The 20546-nt window shown below is 43.3% G+C and overlaps 1 protein-coding gene across 2 annotated transcripts; it reads right to left on the reverse strand.

Moving 5' to 3' along the window:
- Positions 1-11865: 11865 nt before the first annotated feature.
- On the reverse strand, positions 11866-19975 carry LOC147345531 (zinc finger protein 75D-like). 2 transcript variants are annotated; one of them, XM_086376130.1, is made up of 8 exons: positions 19756-19975; positions 18661-18745; positions 18133-18261; positions 16364-16559; positions 15604-15695; positions 15196-15322; positions 13134-13241; positions 11866-12947 (listed from the first exon to the last, which is right to left on the reverse strand). In XM_086376130.1, exons 3-8 carry the CDS (start codon positions 18151-18153, stop codon positions 12349-12351), a joined length of 1143 nt encoding a protein of 380 aa, XP_086232256.1. In that variant the 5' UTR covers positions 18154-18261; positions 18661-18745; positions 19756-19975; the 3' UTR covers positions 11866-12348. The 2 variants fall into 2 exon arrangements, with proteins under 2 accessions (XP_086232256.1, XP_086232257.1); XM_086376131.1 differs by lacking the exon at positions 18661-18745 and having other exon boundaries at positions 19756-19957.
- Between the last annotated feature and the right edge of the window lie 571 nt (positions 19976-20546).

Raw genomic sequence — 20546 nt, forward strand, 5'->3', positions numbered from 1 at the left:
TTATGAATGTGATTTGTTTTCCTATTTATTTAGGACTCCTTTGATTTATATATTTCACCAGTGGTTTATGGTTCTCAGTATATCTAACCTAAACATGTTTCGTTAGATTTATGTCTAAACATTTATTTTTTGAAGCTATTGTAAATTACATTGTTTCCAGTGTACAGAAATAGAATGTTTTGTTTACTGATCTTGCATTCTGTGATCTTACTAAATTTACTTATTCTACGTCAGAAATTTTTGCAGGGTTAGGATTTTCCACATTTAGTCATCTCATCTGTGAATAAACACAGCTTTGTTTTTCCTTTTCAACCTGGATGCTTTTTAATTTCCTTTTCCTTCATTATTGTACTGGCCATGTCTTCCAGTACAATGCTAAACAGGGGTGGCAGGAGTGGGTATTCTTCTTTTGTTCCTTATCTCAAAAGGGAAAGCACTTGATCTTTGATAATTATTTGTGATATGAGCTATAGGCAGAGAAGGCAATGGCACCCCACTCCAGTACTCTTGCCTGGAAAATCCCATGGACGGAGGAGCCTGGAAGGCTGCAGTCCATGGGGTCGCTGAGAGTCGGACATGACTGAGCAACTTCACTTTCACTTTTCACTTTCACGCATTGGAGAAGGAAATGGCAACCCACTCCAGTGTTCTTGCCTGGAGAATCCCAGGGACGGGGGAGCCTGGTGGGCTGCCGTCTATAGGGTCACATAGAGTCAGACATGACTGAAGTGACTTAGCAGCAGCAGCAGCATGAGCTATAGGGATTTTGGTCTTTTTTTGGGGGGGCGGGGGGCATGTGGCATGCAGAGTATTAGTTCCATGACCAAAAATTGAACCTGTGCCTCCTGCATAGAACCACAGAGTTCTAACCACTGGACTGCCAGGGAAGTCCTACGTTTTTTCTAGCAGATGATCTTTTACAGGTTGAAAAAGTTCCATTTTATTCCTAGTTTCCTGGGAATTTTGGTCATAAATGTATTTTGTCTCCATTTTCACTAAAGTGCTCCCTTTCAGTTTCTAGTTGTGCTGCACTGAAGTAAAAGGGTATCAGAGAACATAAACAGTAAACCCACTATCAATTCAGTAGTAGTTTGAATTCTGGTATTCTTCTACAAATCACCTACTGCTACTAACGGTCTGAAGTTCTCAAACAGTTGCTCCATGCATTATACCCAGGTTTTAGTGTTTGTGTCTAGGTGAGAGAAAAAGTGAAGCATGCTTACTTCTTACCTAGAAATGGAACCCAAATAATATTCATAATGGTTTGTCTCGTGCCTTTCCAATCTCTATTCATTTTATTTCTTTTACTATATTACAGGTTCTCTACTCTGATACCTAATCCCTGATTCCACAGAAGCCTTCCCAAAGGTTTACTTCTTTTCAAAGCCTTCCCTTAGTTTTTCTTTCTTCTTGTCCACGATCTTCTTCCCTGTTCTACCTGTTACTATTTGTTACCTGGAAGCTGACTTGTCACCCTCTGCTTTAGTCCCTTCTTAGTTTTTAAATTGGATATGTCACATATCATAAAATTCACCATTTTGAAGTATTTAACTCGGTGGTTTTATTAGCATATTTACATTTCATCATCACTATTTAATACCTGAATAACAACAATATAATTAGCAGAGGAATTTCTGGGTAAAACAGTAAGTCTATGTTTAACTTTTGAAGTTACTGCCAAAATGTTTTCTACAGTGGCTGTACAATTTAAATTTCCACCAGCAGTGTATGAGGGTTCTAATTTCTTCACATCCTTGAAAACACATCTTATTATCTTTTAAAATTATAACCATGTTAGTGGATATAAGTGGTATCTCATTGTGGATTTGATACGCATTTTCATGGTGGCTAATGACGTTGAGTCCCTTTTTATGTGCTGATTGGCCATTTGTGTATCTTATTGTGAGAAATGTCTATTTAAAGCTTTGCCCTTTTCAAGATTTCCCTAGTGGTCCAGGGAATGTAGAGTTGATCCCTAAGCCCATGTGCCTCAACTAAAGACCATGTGCTCTGGACGTGTGCCATTGCTAGAGAGAAGCCTGTACAACAAAGGGCCCACATGCCCCCAACTAAAACTTGATGCAGCCATAATAAATAAATATTATAAAAAACACTTATTTGCCCTTTTCAATATTAAATTCTCTACCACTGCATTCCTTTCATATAGTATTAAATAATGCTGCTTAAGATGAAGTTTCTGACCACTTGGTGTTGATGGCTGTGAAAATTTGAGACACAGACCCAAATAAAAGGCAAACAAACAAAAAAAAACCTTATAGCAAGTAGAATTGCTTGTATATTAAAGTGCCTAAATTTTTGTAGCTTTCTCTGCATTTACTGAAAATGCATCTAGAACTTCTTGTCTCTGCCTTTAATGCTCTAGTCACGTTATCCATAAGAAGTTAAAAACTTAAAAATATCAAAGATACTCTCCAAATGTGAATGCTAAAGTCCACTCTCAAAAAAGTAGAGTGCCTAAGCCAATTTAATTACATCTTTTTAAAATTAAAATTAAGTTTTGTAAGACAGTAGAGTTCAGTGTTTCCTATTCTAGTTTGGGGAAGCTGCGATTGGTCATGAAAATAAGGCAGAGTGGTAAACTGACCATGGAAAGCCAATCTGTCAAACAAATGAATGATTTAAATATCATATGTATTGTTTTAACCATATAAAGAAACCTAGAAAATGCCCATTTTATCCCCAACCTAGCATTCTTTAGAGACAAAAATGCAAAACCCGAAATGTTTGTGAACATTAAATCCTACCACCAAAAACAATGCCTGGCACACAGAAAGTGCCCAATAAACATCTGCCTGATGTTGAATGAATAAATGAACATTCACAGTGCACATCTCTCCAAAAGTTTTCAGGAGCAAACATTTATAGGCAGAGATAAAAGAAGAACCTGTTTTTGGCAGCAGGTTTACGTTAAGTGTTAATTTGGGAGCTGCAGGTGACAAACACTAGTTCAGGGAAGACTCTGAGAGATAGTGAAGGACAAGGAAGCCTGGCGTGCTGCAGTTCATGGGGTCGCAAAGAGTCAGACACAACAACTGAACAACAACAAGGGCACCAGGAATGCTGGTTACAAATAACACTTGGCTTGTTGATTTTTATAAATGTTAGATTACAGCAAGTATTATTTGGCCATGGAATGATCTTTCAAAGCATTTTCCGCACACAATTCTTGACTATCAGAGCACTGGGTATTGAAGCACACTGTAACTACTTTAACTCCAGAAAGAGAATCAAGGGAAGGAATGGACACTAACCAAGAAAAGAGAGAAAATTCCTCATTTCGAGGAAGTGTGGTGCCAAATGGGGACAAAAATAGAATAGGAATATTTCATTTCCATTTCACTTTTCATCTCAGCTGTTACCGACATGTTATAGTTAAATGCTAATAAAAATACAATCAAGCAGGAATGGTTAGAGGGAATTATAATAAATTCTAATGTTTTTAGTATTCATTTACACATTATTTCAATTAAAAAACAGAAAACCAATTAAAGTAGGTAAATGAGGGTACTTTGAGCTCCAGGGGAAATGTCTCATGTGAATATGTTAGAGAGTTATTGCTATTATTATATTCTGCCACTTAATGAGTCACTCTGGGGCTTGTTAAAAGTTAACAGTTGATCATGAAGTTTCAACTTTTAATAAGTTGCTCTGGTGATCACCACAGGCATCTAGTATTCCTTGTGGACCACCCTCATTATGAGGCATATGGGTTGCCTGTTGTTCTCATAAATGAATATCCTTGGGAGGGGCATATCAGGAGGGGCCTCTTACAAAGTCATGTTGACAACTTGTTGGTCAAGCTCTGGTTGCCCTCTGAGGGAGGGAAACACAGCTCCCTTGTTCTTAATTAAGCTTGCCTCTTGTGGAGACAGGGCCTCTGTTGAGTGGGAATACTTTCTCATAGACAGATTAGGGTATGGTTGTCAAGATTTATTGATCTCTTTTAAAAGGAACTATTTATTCATGGAATGTCATACATCTGAGATTTGCTTTAAAATATTCCAAAACAAAATAAAAACAAAAACTGGATTGGATAAGTGAAACAAAATAGGCAAAATGTTGATAACTGGTGATGTCTACATAGGGGTTCATCATATAATTACTATGTTTGACAATTTCCATAATGAAAATTTTAAAATATATATCTATAAAAGGATTATTAATCTCCAACATTTATTATCTTAAATCAGCTACTGCTCTATGTATTAGAACTCTTTGCAGTTACAATTTACACTGGCTTAAACAATAAAATGAAGTTATAGATTCATGTATTAGTAGCTGAAAAGTCCAGGGCAATTCTAGGTGTCAGGTGATGCTTGATCTGACAGCTCAATGGTGTCACCAAAACCTGCATCATATATATCACTGCTCTGCCTTCTGTGGTATTGTTTTCATCCTAAGGCTCACATCTCTCATTTCAAGGAGACTGAACATCTGCTGGGTTACATGTATCATCCTGCAAGTGTTGGATCTGTTCTACGGTTTCCAACAAGTCATGATGGGATCGGCTTAAGGTCACAGGCCTATTCCTGAGCCATCTTTCTAACCAAGGATGGAGAAACTCCTGGGGAGTAAATGAGTTCTGAAGTTGAAAGACCTTATACTGGACTTTAACCCACTGTCCGTATTTACTTGGGTGCATAACACATCCTTCACGGAATAGCTCTGCACATCTCAGTGTTCTCTGCTTACCAGCTTGGAACCCACTGACAGAGAGATTTCCAAGACCCTTCCAGGTCCTTTTACACACCTCAGTGTTGAGAGTTCTTGGGAAGAGATGTGCCAAGGGTCTGAAGGACCCCCTAGGACTGTGTGTGCACTCAGGCCCTTGCTGAATTGCAGGCATTCGGGTCCAGCACAAGCACTGAAGAGCAGACGTGGTGGGGGAACATGCTGGGAGGAGAGGCAACCCGAGCGGAGGTGCTTTCCCTGGGGTGCACATGGAATCCAGTCTTTCTACCCCAGGGTGAAGCTCCCTGAGCTCCAAGCTAGAGCATTCAGGCAGCTGGAATGATAGCCTTAAGACATTCCAAGGTACCCAATGTAGGACACCTCTGTGCACTCCTTGACAGGACCTACAAGCTCTTTGCTTCCATCTCTTCTGATAAAGAACAAGATGAGAACTCACAGCCATCACACATCTGTCAAGCAGTCAATACCTAAAGAGAGCACACTGGGACAGGGGTGCTCTAAGTGACCAAAGCTAATGTTTGGTGCCTATGGTAGCTTTTTTCTGTTCAATGTAAGTTGATCCTTGAAGGACATGGGTTTGAACTGTGAGGCCCCACTCACATGGGGAGCCTACTGAATAACTCAGTACTAAAGTACATGATCCATTCCTGGTTGAAGTTGCAGAACCACAGATCCAGAGGGCCAATGGTAAAGTCATACACAAATTTTGAACTGTCCAGCAGCTGGCACCCCCCAACCTACTCCACTGTATTTTCATTCTTATATTTATTATAAGTCAGTTTTGTGTCCAACATTGAAGATTCAAGGCTACACAGGACAAAGCCACTGCCCTCTTGATGCTTGTATTCTAATGGATGCAGATAGACAAAAACAACAAACCAAGTAACTCTACTTTGTGATACATGCTGTGAAGCACAGCACTCAGAGTGGTGAGGGCAGATATGACTGACTGAACAACAGTGAAGGTCAAGAGAAGATAAAGCCCTTGTGCAAGCTTGGGTTTCAAAATGTGGGAGCTGTGGAGAGATCCAAGAGGAGAATATTGTACAAGTGCCTCTTAACTCAAAGAGTAAGACTCGGGAACTCTCTGGCAGTCCAGTGGTTAGAACTCCAGGCTTTCATTGCCAAGGGCACAGGCTCAATCCCTGGTTGGGGAACTAAGATACCACAAGCCACGTGGTGCAGCCGAACAGATAAAAGACCAGAAATATGAGCCTCTCCTTTAAGGAGGATAAATAGCTTTGATGTTGGGTAATGCTTATCATAGTTACGGGATGAAGGAAACATTTAAAAAACATTTCCCTAACTCCACGTAAGAAACTAAATTTTAAAAAAACAGAAAAGAAAAAAAAGGCGGGGGGTGGGGGGCCTTCCCTGGGAGTCCATGGGTTAAGAGTCCTTGCTTCTACTGCAGGGGGTGGAGAGGCAAGTTTGATCCTGGGTTGGGGAACTAAGATCCTGCAAGCTGCACAATGCAGTCAAAAAAGAAACTATTGGCCTTACTCTACTGACATTAAAAATATGCATATTTATTTATTTGGCTGCGCCAAGTCTTAGTTGCAGCATGCGGGGTCTTTCAGTCACAGCATGTGAACTCAGTTTTGGTATGTGCGATCGAGTTCCCTGATCAGAGATTGAACTCAGGCCCCCGGCCTTGGGAGTGCACAGTCCTAGCCACTGAATTACCAGGGAAGTTCCAATCTACTAACATTTTTTTAAAGATTGCTTTAAAGCTTAAAGTATCTAACGCTTCTCTTCATGAACATTAAATATCCATCACTTTTACATTTTTTTCAGATGCTCTGAAACTGTTCAGTGTACAAGTCGTTATTGTTCAGTCGTTAAGTCGTGTCCAACTCTTTGCAACCCCATGAACTGCAGCACACCAGGCTTCCCTGTCCAAGTCATAGACAAATACTTAGTGTGGAAATCATGATTTTGGAAATGTTACATTTATTGGCTTAAAAACTCAACAGAAAGTCTTCTTACTAAGCTCTTCCTTGAAGGTGCAGGGTATTCAAATACAATAAACCTTTACATTTTTGTGCTAGTGCTTAGACCTCAGCAGTTCGAGATTCATCATCCTACAGTGGTGGAAATGAGAAGTGATTCTGATAGCTTTCCTACATCTGAAACTGAGTGAAAGACAAGAGCTGGCTTACATAATTCCTCTCACAGGAGCCAGATGGGAAAACAGCTTTAAGTGAAGTGCAGGCACTATCATCATGGATGAATTATACAGGAAGAAAGCCTGACAAGATGCCTGACTGTGGAAAGAAATTCAGTGCAGCCCAGTACCCTTGTCTCCTGGAGAATTCATACACAAAGAAACCCTACATGTACACTGGGTTTGGTTGATGCTTTGAACAGTGCTCCAGCCTTGCTCCCCACTGAACCCACACAGGGAAGAAACTATAAAAGCGCCAAGTGTGGAAGAGATTCAGCAACAATATGCTTTTGTAACTTGTTTGAAAAGAAACCTAGAAATAGTGTGTGGCTAAAGCTTCAACTGGAGAAGGCAATGGCACCCCGCTCCAGTACTCTTGCCTGGAAAATCCCATGGATGGAGGAGCCTGGTAGGCTGCAGTCCATGGGGTCGCTAAGAGTCGGACACGACTGAGTGACTTCACTTCCACGCATTGGAGGAGGAAATGGCAACCCATTCCAGCGTTCTTGCCTGGAGAATCCCAGGGACGGCAGGGCCTGGTGGGCTGCCGTCTATGGGGTCGCACAGAGTCGGACACGACTGAAGCGACTTAGCAGCAGCAGCAGCAGCAAAGCTTCAACACTTTCTACTGAGGGCACTTTAGAGACTACACAGGAGAGAACCCACAGAATGTTGAGGAAGCCTTCAGCAAAAAATCACTGTGTGCCCTGGAGGGAACACTCCTGAGATAAAAGCAATGGGCAGCCTTGATCCATTACATGTGAACAGGAATGAATCAGAGAATGCACAAGGTGCTCAGTAAACACTGGTCTGTGGTATGAAATGGTTCAGTGAATGTCTGGAAAACCCTTTACAGTGTTCAAATCTTCTGCATTACTCCCAACTGTCCAGATGGATAGAAAAGAAAGAAATGTGAAGTCCCTCAGTCGTGTCCAACTCTTTGCAACCCCACGGACTGTAGCCTACCAGGCTCCTCCACCCATGGGATCTTCCAGGTAAGAATACTGGAGTGGGTTGCCATTTCCTTCTCCAGATCTTCCCGACCCAGGGATTGAACCCAGGTCTCCTGGTAGGCAACACTTTATTGTCTAAGCCACCAGGGAAGTCCATTGGCAGGTCGGTATAAACCCCTGACAGGGTTTCTGCCATAAGTCATAAGAGGTCACTGCGGAACCAAAGAGCAGGGCTCCTCACTTGCTTTGTGCAGGGTGTGTCATTCATTCACATAAGCACACTGTAGAGTTAAGTAAAGGACAGCAGAAAACATGTTCACTAGGAAAACAAAGAACTAGAGCTCCACGCGTCCTTACCTTGTCCTGAAGAATCGAAAAGGCTACTTAGGATTCTTTGTCTCAAGTTCTCCAGCAGAATTAAACACTGTTCTCATAGTTTCAAAAGCTGATCGAAACACCAGAGTTTTAGTTTCCAAGCTCTCCTCCTGTACTTCCCCTCCAGTCAAGAGAGTGGAAGTTCTCAAGATCAGCTTGAGGTTACAGTCAGCTTAATGGCCAGAACTCTGGGTATGCAATGGTCCCAAGACTGTGACCACTGGGATGGACCAATGCAGAGAAGGTGTCAAAGATCTAGGGGCTAGACTAGATCAGAGATCTACTTCTCAGAAGCAACCCTGGAGCCACTTGTAAGGCTGTTAACTGAACACACAAAAAATAAAGCACCTTCTGGTTTGTCCTAGAAATCATCTGGTTACAAAGGTCACATTAACGAGACTGAACCCAGGGTCAAGTCTGAATTCATTTTTGAACCAAGGTTCAATAGTTTTAGTTTTATATTGTTGTTTTAGTAATCAGCTCTCATTCCTGTGATGAGGTATAGAAATGCCTTCTTCTAACTTCCACACATCCAACCCAAATTCCAAACATAAGGAATAAGACACCGTGCTGCTAACTAGTGGCTAAGACTTTCCCACTGGAGGTTTCTCATTCCCCAACTGGATTGTACTGCTCCTGTGTTCCTGTCCAAGTTTCTTTCCAACTGTCACCTTTCAGTCCAGGGAGAGAAGCCACATTCCTCTTTATACTGTGGGAAATTTTGGTGACTTGTGTCCTGTGTTCTCTGAGGCACAACTCACAGAAGGCACAAGAGGTATTTAACAAACAATTACTTGAAGTCTACTACATTCATATGAGGAATGGAAGGAAATCCCTACTCACTCTCAAGCCCACTGATGGACAGAAACCCTTCTAGTGCATGAGGGGTTAATGGAGCAGTGGTGCAGTGGAGGACAAAGACAAAGTGGAATAAGGTCAGAGGGAGGGAGAGATGGTTGCCTCATCCACTTCAACAACTGACCTCTTATTTGTTTTGGGTAAGCAATCCAGTCTTTCTTTCCCATCACCTACAATCTTGTAAGCTCCTATGTGTTTCCACCGGTGTTACAGTTACATCATCTCAGTGGAGCATCAAGAGGAAACTAGATCTCTTCTGAGGACCAAAGACCAGGCAGAATGACAAAGGTTTCTGAGCTCTACCAGAACAGCCAGCCCAATTAAGACAGGTCAGGTTATGCTGCAGAAACACACAGCACCAACATCCCAGTAATTTAACACAACAAAACTTTATTTATTGTTCCTACAAAGTGCATTACAGGTCTGGCAGACCATCTAGAACAGATACCTCTCCCCAGTGTGGAAGGTCAGCATTCCAGACTGTTCTGATCTCGTGGTTCCTATATGCTTACATGACTGAGGCAGAAGACAGCACAAGAGTCCTGTACCAACAAATAAGTGCTTCAGTCCAGAAGTGAGACTTCTATACAACCCACTGCTCAAAACTATCTCAGGACCCTGTCGAACGAAAAGGAGCAAAAAAGGATAACCACTACCCCACTTTTTTTTTTTTTTTGGCTGTCCCACATTAGCTTACAGGATACCAGTTCCCCAACCAAGGACTGGACCCAGACCCTCAGCAGTGAAAGTGAGGAGTCCTACTGGACCGCCAGGAAGTCCCAACCACCCCATTCTTACTGTTCACTGGGATACAAGCTCCACAGCAATAAGCATTTCGTGTCCTTGTCCATTATCATATCCTTAGCTTAGAAGAGTACGTGGGAACTTCCCTGGTGGTCCAGTGATTAAGAATCTGCCTTCAAATGCAAGGGACATGGGTTCAGTCCCTGGTTGGGGAACCAAGATCCCACATGCTTTGGGGCAACTAAGCCCGCTCACCACAAGAGAAGCCTGCACACTGCAACAAAGACCCACTGCGGGGAAAGAAAACAAAAAGCCTTGTTGAAAGTCTGCTCTTCAAAAAAACAAGTACCTGGACACATAATAGGACCTCATTAAAACAAATGCATGAATGCAGTGCCAGCAACTAATCCATAGGTGTATCCTGGGAGAAGAGACAAGAGTTCCAGGGGTGTTAAGATTGAGGGTGTTGGGTAAGACCTATGCAGAGCTGGCTGTGCTTAGCAAATAATTCTTGACAGAGTTCATCTTGGGGAAGGAAATGAAATCTTGCTGACAGCGACACACCAACAGATCAAGTGACTTACACCATAAAGCACTGAAGCCAAAGGACAAATCAACTGAGCAAACCACCACAACGAGCGCTCAGCTCCTGGAAGGAGCTCCAACAGCCACAGATGCACTAGCTCCTTCAGTGTGGTCAGTCCACCCAACACACCACTGCGGATCAGAGAAAAGGAAAGGACGTGGACACTGTCTGAGACTCCACTACCAGCATGGCCATTAGATACTTTTCCTTCATCAATCCCTCTAATCCTCAGAAAACCCTGAGTTGAGCTTTATCTCTATTTCATAGAGAAAATGAAGACTTATGCGTGTTTCAGTAACCAAGAAATTAGTTTTACAAACTTGAAACAGATCCAATGTCATCCAGGCTGACTGGGCAGGGACAACATACAGATCAGTCCAACTGATCCTGTCTTCAGGCCTGACTAGTTACAGCTAAGTGACAGCCAACAGATCCACTAGTTATGGGGTCTTAAGTACCTAAACCTCTCTGAGCCTTAACTTCCTTGTTTCTAAGAGATATGTTAAAGACATTATTTAACTCCTTTCCTAACACTACCCGAAAGCTCTAGAAGGAACACATCTGAATCAGGGCTGTAGATAAAAAGGTATTATAAGAAAACCCAGAATCCAGAGAGAGATTCTCAGCAGTCTATGGTGTGCTGAACAGAAACAGAAGATCCCGTGTGTTTAACAGTTTATTGTCAGCCAAGGAGGTGCAGGTTCACCCACCTTCACCTACCACTTAGCATCAGCTCCCAAACCTTTGGGCTTGGTCTCCTGCTGCTGGATTCAGAGCACCATGCCCAGTGACCCACAGGATCCTCCCTACTGCACACACGCCAGTTCCCAGACAAGCATAACCCTCTCCTTGTTCTTTATAACAAACCAAAGCCAAATTAAAATGCGAACAGACAAAAAACTGAGAAATTGTTCCTGAATTCCCATTAATATCCATTTAGGCCTCAGAAAAGTACTCATGTTCATGGCTCTTTTATCCTATTGGCATTGTGAGGTAAGCAGTCTAGTTTATTACAGAAAATTCTTTACATCTATTATATTGTTGTTTAGTTGCTAAGTCGTGTCCAACTCTTTGCAACCCCATGCACTATAGCCTGCCATCTAATATAGACTGAATGGTTAAAATTCCAATTCACGTCCACATGACCTCATTAGAGATATTCTCCTTTTTTCAAACATCACCAATGAGAGGTATGATGGTGCATCAGTTCACCTGGCAGATTCTCCACCAGTAAAGTAAATTATTTCATCACAGTAAAAATTGTGCTGAAAGGATTCCAGAGGTATAGAAATAAAGATTCATAAAGGAAGTCAAAACCATGTCAATTTTGCAAACACTGTCCAATGACAAGAGTAAGAAAACTCAACTTGGTTTCTGGAAAACTTCATGTTAAAATTCATTTCCGTCCCAAAAGACTATTGAAACTGCTAAGTCGGCTACCTGAAAGACAATGTATGTAATCAAACACGTATATTACTGCTTTTTATTTTGCAAAACTATGCTACAAATGTTTCCATCATATGTGCTTAACAGTGGCTGGAAGATCAATGAAAAACAATATTTACCTCTGTGACCACAGAAGACTGGTGATCATGACTGCATCTGCTATTTGAAGCTGGTATTGCTATTCTGTCAGCTACAATCCCAAAAGCTTTTTCCCTTACTCGGGTTCTTAGAACACCTATTTTCCTAAGGAATTCAGTGATAGTTCTAAGTAAAAACAGTAAGTAGTACAACTAACTACTACTGTTTCCTCTCACAGTCAACCCTAACTTCTTTCTGTGAAACATGATATTTATATCACCAAATTTTCCACTGGTAAAAAATTCTTCAAACTTTAGGGTTAAACTCTGGTTGGTAAATTTTTTAGACTAAGAACACTGGATAAGCTTTTCTTCATTGGTATCAATCCTGGTGTCAAAGTCTTGAGCATTCACTGATGCTTGCATGTGTTATAGATGGGTTCTCCGGTGTTTAATAAGGTGGGAATTTTGACTGAATTTTTTTCCACACTCATGACATGTAAAGGGCTTCTCTCCTGTGTGAATTCTTTGATGTGTGTGGAGATGTGAATTTTGACTGAAGCTTTTCCCACACCAGGAGCATTTATACGGTTTTACTCCTTGGTGTGTGGTTAAGTGCTTATTAAGATCTGACCTCCATCTAAACCTCTTATCACACTGCTGACATTTATACGGTTTCTCCTCAGTGTGAATTCTTTGGTGCTTAATAAGGTCAGAACTAACTCTGAAGCTTTTCCCACATTCCTGACATTTAAAAGGCTTCTCTGTTGCACGTTCTTTCTTATGAAGCTCCATAAGTTTCAGCAGCTCTTCCTCCCACCAGTTGGAAAGTTTATTTCTTTCCTTCACTGGAAAATCTTGGTGCCATTTCCCCAGCCTATGCACATCACCATGATTTTCTTTGCCTGTTGTTTTCTGATGAACATTCACACTGGCTTTTTTTGATACTATGTCTCCTGGTGCTTGTATTTCTAAGTCAGAAAGACACATGAGTTGATGATTTTCCATGTCATTTTTCAGTTTTATCTCTGTTGGAATAAACATAAGAATCAGTCTACTGTATGTCAGAGCAAGATAACTATGGGGATAGAAAAAAAGCACAACATTCACTGATTTTAAAATATACATATAGGGAAGTAGAATCTTAAAATGTTAAGCCCTTGGAAAGGTTCCTAATCTAGGCACATTTCTCCTCTTCCCATGGTATTATTTACCTGAAAGCAGCTCTCCAGGATTGTCTTTGAACATTGGAGATCCTTGAATATATGGCTCTTCCCCTTGCTCTAAATACATCACTTTAGGTTTGGGGAGCACAAATAATGCTGTGAAATAAAAAACTGAGGTCAACGACTAGAACTAATAAATGGTTCACTAATTTCAGACTACTTCAGGAAAAGCAAAAGATACTTTAACCGTTTGTTATCCTGAATGGTTAAATGGATACTCTCATATCCAATATTAAGTTTACACTATACTGCATTTGTGACTGGGCATGAAAAGCAAAGACTGAGAAAGGAACCTAAGCTAGATCGACAGGAATCCAGTGCAAATTCCACATCTTCTGACACCACTTCTCCATATTCAACTAAGGAGTAACCAAACTCCAGAGCCTGCAGGAAACATAGACTGGTGCTATTACGTCTTCAGGAAGACTTATACTGGATAAGACCAGGTTTAGGTGAGTCGATGTGAAGGTCAATGGGCATGTATCATGCACAAATGATACATGCCAGCATTATACTAATTTTTTATTTAGTTCTCAAGCACCAAACACTGGACTAGAAAAGATTTCTACCACTCCCATAGCTCACTGGTTCACATCCAGGTGGCAGAAACAGGCAAGAATTACTTAGTGAACTTACTCCAAATTGTACTGCCAAGTATGCAAAGTATTCATTACTCAGTCATTCCATAAATACGTACTGAGTGGTTATGGTGCACCAGGCACCCTCTATGTACCAGGGACATAGTGGAGAATAAGCCAAATCCCCGGCTACCACAGAGCTTATCATCTCATGCAGAGTCAGACACTCTAACATCAACAGACAAACAAATGTCAGGAAGTGATAAATGTTTTAAAGGAAACTAAGGAAGGGTAAGAGAACATTTAAGGTTCTGTTTCTGTGACACTATTTTAGATAAGACTGTGAAAAAAGCTGCTTTTAGAAAATGATACCTGAGCAGAACCCTAAGGTGAGTTTTGTCATGTGACAGAAAAGTGTACCAGGCAGAGGGTAAGAGAAAGAAATGAGCATTTGAAGTCCATGAAACAGCAAGATGACAAGAGTGAAGAATGAAGCAAGAGCACAAGTGGCAAGAGATGACAGCAGATGAGAAGCCAGACCTTGGAGGATCCTGGGGGCTGTGGTAAGGAATTTGGTTCTAATACTGAATATATTGAGAAGTTATCATAGGTTGTTCTTTTTTTTTCTTTAAAGTTCTACCAGCTTATTGCTACCAACCCATCTCCCTCCACCCTCATGCATGTGTGCTCAGTCATATAACCCCATGGACTGCAGCCTGCCAGGCTCCTCTGTCCATGGACTTTTCCAGGCAAGAATACTGGAGTAGGTTGCCATTTCCTTCTCCTATGACAGGTTTTTAAGCAGAAAATGTCATGATTTGATTAGGCATTTTTTTTTTGGCAGGATCATGCAGCTTTTGGGATATTAGTTCCGCAACCAGGGATTGAATCCACACTCTTGGCATTGAAAATGAGAAGCCCTAACCAATGGACTGCCAGGAAATACCCCATGATTAGGTTTTTAAAAGACTCTGGCTACTGTGTGGAAAACTGAGGGTGGGAGAGCAGGAGTGGTGGCAACGGGTGCCAGGAAGAAAGTACTGAGGTGAACCTTGTGGCTGAGATGAGGATGTGAACAGCGCAAGAGGCTGAGACATGATCCAATTCAAACTACACTGTGATTGTGGAGCCAAGATGATCAGTGATGTGTTAGTAGTAGGGTATGATGGCAACATCACAGTAAAAAATGATCCAGGGGTTTTCTGGCCTGAACTTTAGGTTAATGGTTGTGTCTTTCAGGGAGACAGGAGAGAGTAGAGCAAAGCAGATTTGAAGGGAACAAAAATTTTGGATAAGGAATGAACATGTGAACTTGGCAGAAGCTCCAGGGTTTCCAGATACACCTTTCCTGTGGTGAACTACTATCTGAGAATCAACGAGCTACTGAAACAGAGATTCTCTCACGGGGGTAAAAGTAAACCAAGAATGTGACAGATTAGTCCATTCCTATGCAAAGGGAAGAGAATTTTTACCTAGAGAGATGACAGTCTCATAGTTCTCGTGCATTACGTCATTGTAGAGGGCCTTCTGAGTGGGATTCAGTAGTTCCCATTCTTCCTGGGAAAAGTATATGGCCACTTCCTCAAATGTCAACAAACCCTAAAGAAGAGAATGGCTTTAACTCAGAACTTGCCACTTGAAAGACAGCCCAACCATCTGGCCCATGATTCGTATGTTAGCCAGATATTAAAGGAACAACACATGATACTTTTTAAAGTGAGGAGGCAGAAAAGAAAGAGGGAAGGGATCAGTAAGCCCAGGAGGTACCCAGTTCCCCTGGGAGATCATCTGAGTTAACATGCTTTTGAACACCTGCTGGGCAGGGTGGGTCACAGACAGCAGGGAGAAGCAGCCCCAAGAAGCTGGAAAGCACAGCTCACCTGGGACTCAGGCAAGATGAACTCAGGTGCCACTGTCCAGTCTTTGGTGTTTGTTTCCTCAGGAAGGGCTAGGATCTGGTAAGTAGGTACCACTGTGGATAAAAAAGCACCACAGAAATTTATCTTCCGTTTCTAAACATACTAGGCTCATTTCTAAAATGTAAAAGATTCTCATGTTTTCAGGATTGATGAGATACCTTTACAAGTGTGTGTGGTGTCTAGAAATGGCTCTCTCCTTGTAGATAAAAACCACTGAATCTACCAGCCCCTGAAACAGGTTCCCTAATCTTCCTGAGCAAATTTATGAAAGGAAAAAACCTGTTATCCAGTCATGACATGAATTGAGAACAAAATACTCAGGGACTCTAGTGTACAGTAAGAAAAGTTGCTTTAGCTTTTTTTAATTTTTTATTGTTACTTTTTGCCTATATACAATTTTATTCACATTTTGTCACTGATAACCCCTTAATTCCTTCTGTTTTTAGAAGGACAGGTGGGCCCAATCCTCTCTACTTTTCTAAAGAACTGAGTTCCCAGTATCATTACCAGGGTTCTGCAGTTAGGAGATTTCTGTATCTTAAGCCAATCCCCACCCTCAACCCCACATGACCTATTCTACCGCCACCTGGGGGGCATCCTAATTGCTAATGTAGCTGCATTAGTAGATCCACAGGGCAGGGTAACCAGAAAGTGCACACACATTCTGGCTTAAATTATATCCCACCTCCCAGGAGAAGAAAAGTAACATGAAGATCCTTACCCCTCTCACATACGGGCTCAGGTTCTTTGTGGGTGTTCCTGCTCAGTGGCTCTTGTAGACCCTGGTGTATATTCCAAACTTCTTCCTCCAGGGACATGCCCACTGGCTGGGACTCTGCTGGCTTCAGCTGGAAGCCTGGGGCCTCTGCTGCTTCTCCCAAGAGCACTGCCTCCTTTCCCAGCTCCTGGACTGCAACCTAGAAATAACCCCCATACTTGTTACCACAGAACTGACTTTTGGTTTGGGCTTGATGGGAGAGGGAAGAAAAAGCAGAGTGCGCAGACTGCGGGGAAAGAGGGAGACGCTGAAGGAAATGACACAAAGACCTAGAGATACCAGCCACCAATTTTCCACAAGAAAGATCCATAAAACTTGGGAAAATTGGGAGAAACCAGTAAAGGGTGTGGTTACTGCCAGCTCTCCAAGACAGCAGTCCCACCTCCTGAATTCAGCCCAGTTCGGCCCACAAACAGGGTTGCACAGGCCACCTGTTCTCATGCTGCCTTGACAGGCTTTCTCTCCCAACTTAGATCCTTGCCTTAGTGGTTTCCTGTCTTCTAATTATCTCAAAAGATTAAGGAATTGAATTTAAAAGTTGTCCTGTCAACCAGATATTCCACATGGTCAGGGAAGATTCTCACAGACAATAGGGATGAAATGGAGGAAAAAAGCAGGAGAAAAGAGCCATAGCTCTGACCTATGTTCAAATAATTTTGACAAACATGTGCCCTCCTGGTATTCACAGTGGGCCTGAGGCCACCTGGTGAGCTGTAACCTGCCCAAGGGCATGTCCTGGATCCCCACTCAGAGCAGAGCCAGGAACAACCACTGAGAGAGGGCAGTGGAGGCTCTCGCCTATGGTACAGAGGACACTACCCCTCAGGGTCTTTCTTCTCTCAGTTACTCTGCTGGGATTTCAAATCTTTCTTTCTCTGTGTTCTTCCTAATTTTTCCGCTTCCTGGGCAGTCATCCCCTAGTCAGTTGTGTTTTTTTTTTCCTTCTCTTTCATAGCTTCGCTCTCTTTTGGTCTCTCAGAGTCCTTTCTTTTCTGATCTGCCCTGAACTCTCCAGCTCCTTAGTGCTTTTTGTATGTTTCTAAGAATTTGAGGTCCATCTCCTTGGCCAAGCCAGACTAGGCTCATTACCCTCAACACACCCTGGCTCCAAAGAGAGCAAAACTCAACTCTGTCCCTAAGGCCAGGGAAGTCTCTACCAGGATCTCTGAATCCTATGGGCTGACTAAGGCTGCGGGTCTGTGCTTTCAGGTCCTGCTTCACAAGTGCTAAAGGAGCAATCCAATAGTGACCTAATCCATTTTTTCTCCCAATTAACTGCCCCAATATATCCACCTTCACTCTATTTCAATGCACATCAAGTATTTTTCTCCTCACCCCACTCCTTGTTTGGCCAGTTTCCCTTTGCAAGTGTTCTACCAGGACCACAGCCTCCTCGATGCTCTGTGGATGGTGTCTGGGTGTCCCCAGGCAGAATGGTTAGGAACTGCTCTAGCACCACAAGTTCCAAGATCTGCTCTTTTGAATGAATCTCTGGCCTCAGCCACCGACAGCATAATTCCTGGAGCTGGTCACTAGCCTCCCAGGGTCCAGCTGCTTCATGACAAAGGAAGTTTCGGAAGTGCTGGTGAGACCTCTCAGGAGTGAGACTGTCTTGTTTGTGGGGCATGTTTCTTATGCTGACTGGAGTTCTCTGCCACAGGCCCCTTGGTCTCCCACAGAGCCCTGAAATGAGCATTCAAGTACTTACACACCTTCAGATCTACTGTCATCATTTTGATCTAGGAACAATTCTGCTCCTGTGCCAGATACACCACCAGCTCCAGATCTGACAACTGAGGCCCAGTCTGGTCTGGAACAAAATCAATAAAACAATCTTCTTCCTAAGGCATTCAGGGCAGAAAAAAGTGTATGTCAGTAAGATGCTGTCACATGAACTTTACTATCTGCTAGTTATAATGAGAAAGATGAACTTTAAAAATCAACTGCCAGGGCCATGTTTTTCTACTATCTATTATTCAACTTAATACAGCACAGCTTACTGAAGACAAATTCCAATAAATCACTTTGCCTTTAAAAAAACAATCAGGAAAAGTATATGGATGAGAAAACTAATACCCACTGGCTGCAAGGAGTTCGGGGATTATCCAAAGATTTAACTGAAAAACTTCCTACGTCATTCTCTATTGTTAAGGAAAGATCAGTAGAATATTCTGAGTTTGTCTTAAATTTTAACATATTGTCCTAGTCTGTCTTTAGTAAGAGGATACAACTTCTATAACCTTTGTCCTTCTGGGAAGATGAAAGCCTTCACTTCCTGGACCTTTTGAGGTGCTCCTTTCCATTGTATCAAAACTTGTAGGAGAGCTGCAACAATGAGACCAGAGCGGAAAGGAAGTAATTAGGAAAATGGAGCCTTATTCTTCTGAAAAAGCATCCCTCAATAACTAGTTGTTCAACATTTATTTTGGCATTTCTTTGCAAGACATATAAAAAACACTATGTAGAAGATTTATATCCGTATTTCAAATTTCTCTTGACCTAGGAAAAAACTACAGCTGACCCTTGTTCACAAACTGTTTATTCAAATGTCAAGTGGTGAGACTTCCCTGTGGTCCAGGGGTTAAGAATCCGCCTTCCACTTCAGGGGGCCTGGATTTGATCCCTGGTCAGGGAACTAAGATACCACACGCCCCAGGGCAAGTGAGTCTAGTAGGTAACTAGGGAAAGCCCACCGGCTAAAAGGAGCCCGCACGCTGCAAAGACCCAGCACAGTCAAGGGATTTTAAAAAAAGGGAGCCCACGTGAGTGGCCATTACATTCAACTGCTACTGATTCCTTTCAGATTCTCCAAGGGTCCTTTAGACCTCTAAGCGATGCTGGTGGGCGTGGGAGGAAAGAGCTGTCTGTCTCACTTTCCCTGAGATAACCAGAAGAAAGGGCACAGAAATTCTGCCCAGGAAGCCGCGGTATCCGTAAACGGCCGGCTCCGGATGGCCGGCCGGCTCAGGGGGCGCACGGGACACTAAACAGGCTTTCGCAACACGGAAGCTGATCTCTGAGCCTGGGCCTCTCGTTTCTCCCGCGGTCACATCAGCCAGTAAAGGAAACACCGGTGGAGGCAGCAAAGTGGACACGACGCGGGGCGCGCCCGCGAGCACTGGGCCCACGGGCAGTATCCGAGAGGCCTCCAGTTGCGCGGCACGGGGCGCCACCCGCGCAAAGAGTGCAGAAATCATCCTCAGGAGCCTGACGGCGGGCCTAGCTCGGGTCAGTCCGGCTGCCCGGCTCGCAAACGCCCCCGGCTGCCCAGCAGTGGCGGGGGTCTCTCGGCGGCTTCAGAGCCGGTGCCGAACTGGAAGCCGCCTCTAAGTTACCTCAGACGGCCTGGCTTCACGGAAGCCGCTCCCTCTTCCCAGGGCTCAACCGCAAGTCGCCTCCAGTCTAACAGTGGCTCTGAGGAGGACTGCCCCCGCCTCGCCGCCTAGCGCGCCACTCAGAGGCTAGAGGCGGGGGGAAGAGGGGAACGCCGGGTTCCACTTAGATTCCCCGGGGCCGGAAAACCCGGTCAACCGGAAGGGGAAGTGACGTACTTCCGGAGAGGGCTCCGCACGGCCCATTGCTTTATCACGGCTGCAACTGAGGGAGCAGCCTGTCAGCGAGAAAGAGTTGACGCCGCGAAATCTCAGGCCCTTGGAGCCTGGGGTCCCTGCATGGGCGCCGCCCTCTCGCGGGCATTTCTTCCTCCATCGCTGCGGGTGGCGGGCGGTAACCCATCGTCCCGCCGGGTGCAGCCCCCGTCCCTGCCGGTACCCGAGCTGGGCTCCCGCCGCTTCTCACAGCCTCCTCCAGTACCTGGTGTTTACCTAAAACAATAAAATAGCCTGTTATTTTTGTCAGAAAAATTAATTTGGGAACAATTTAGGGTTGGAATATGTAAACTCGCAACCGTTAGCAAGTCTGGCGAACGTGACTTAAGAATCCAAAGGAGGAAAATGGAAGGAGTATAGTGGGTTTTCATTGGCTGAGTTTTGACAATCTCCCATTGGCAGGTATTTTGCTGGGCCAGTAGAAATTCTTCTGGTGGGTAGAAAAGTAAACCTTCTTCCTGTTGCTGATGCAATTGATGTCTAGAGGTGGGGCATGATATCTGCTCCTTTGAGCTCTG

This window comes from Bos grunniens, chromosome 25 (assembly GCF_055505025.1).
Source record: "Bos grunniens cultivar Pamir isolate PY7600 chromosome 25, Bosgru_T2T1.0, whole genome shotgun sequence".
In the NCBI taxonomy this organism is placed as follows: domain Eukaryota; kingdom Metazoa; phylum Chordata; class Mammalia; order Artiodactyla; family Bovidae; genus Bos; species Bos grunniens.

Excerpts from the sequence above, each read along its gene's own strand:
- LOC147345531 (XM_086376130.1), bottom strand. The coding sequence starts at position 18,153 with ATGATGACAGTAGATCTGAAG. Across the intron at positions 15,696-16,363 it reads TGAGCCCGTATGTGAGAGGG|TGGTACCTACTTACCAGATC; the intron begins GTAAGGATCTTC and ends TTTTATCCACAG. Across the intron at positions 12,948-13,133 it reads TCCTGGAGAGCTGCTTTCAG|AGATAAAACTGAAAAATGAC; the intron begins GTAAATAATACC and ends TTATTCCAACAG.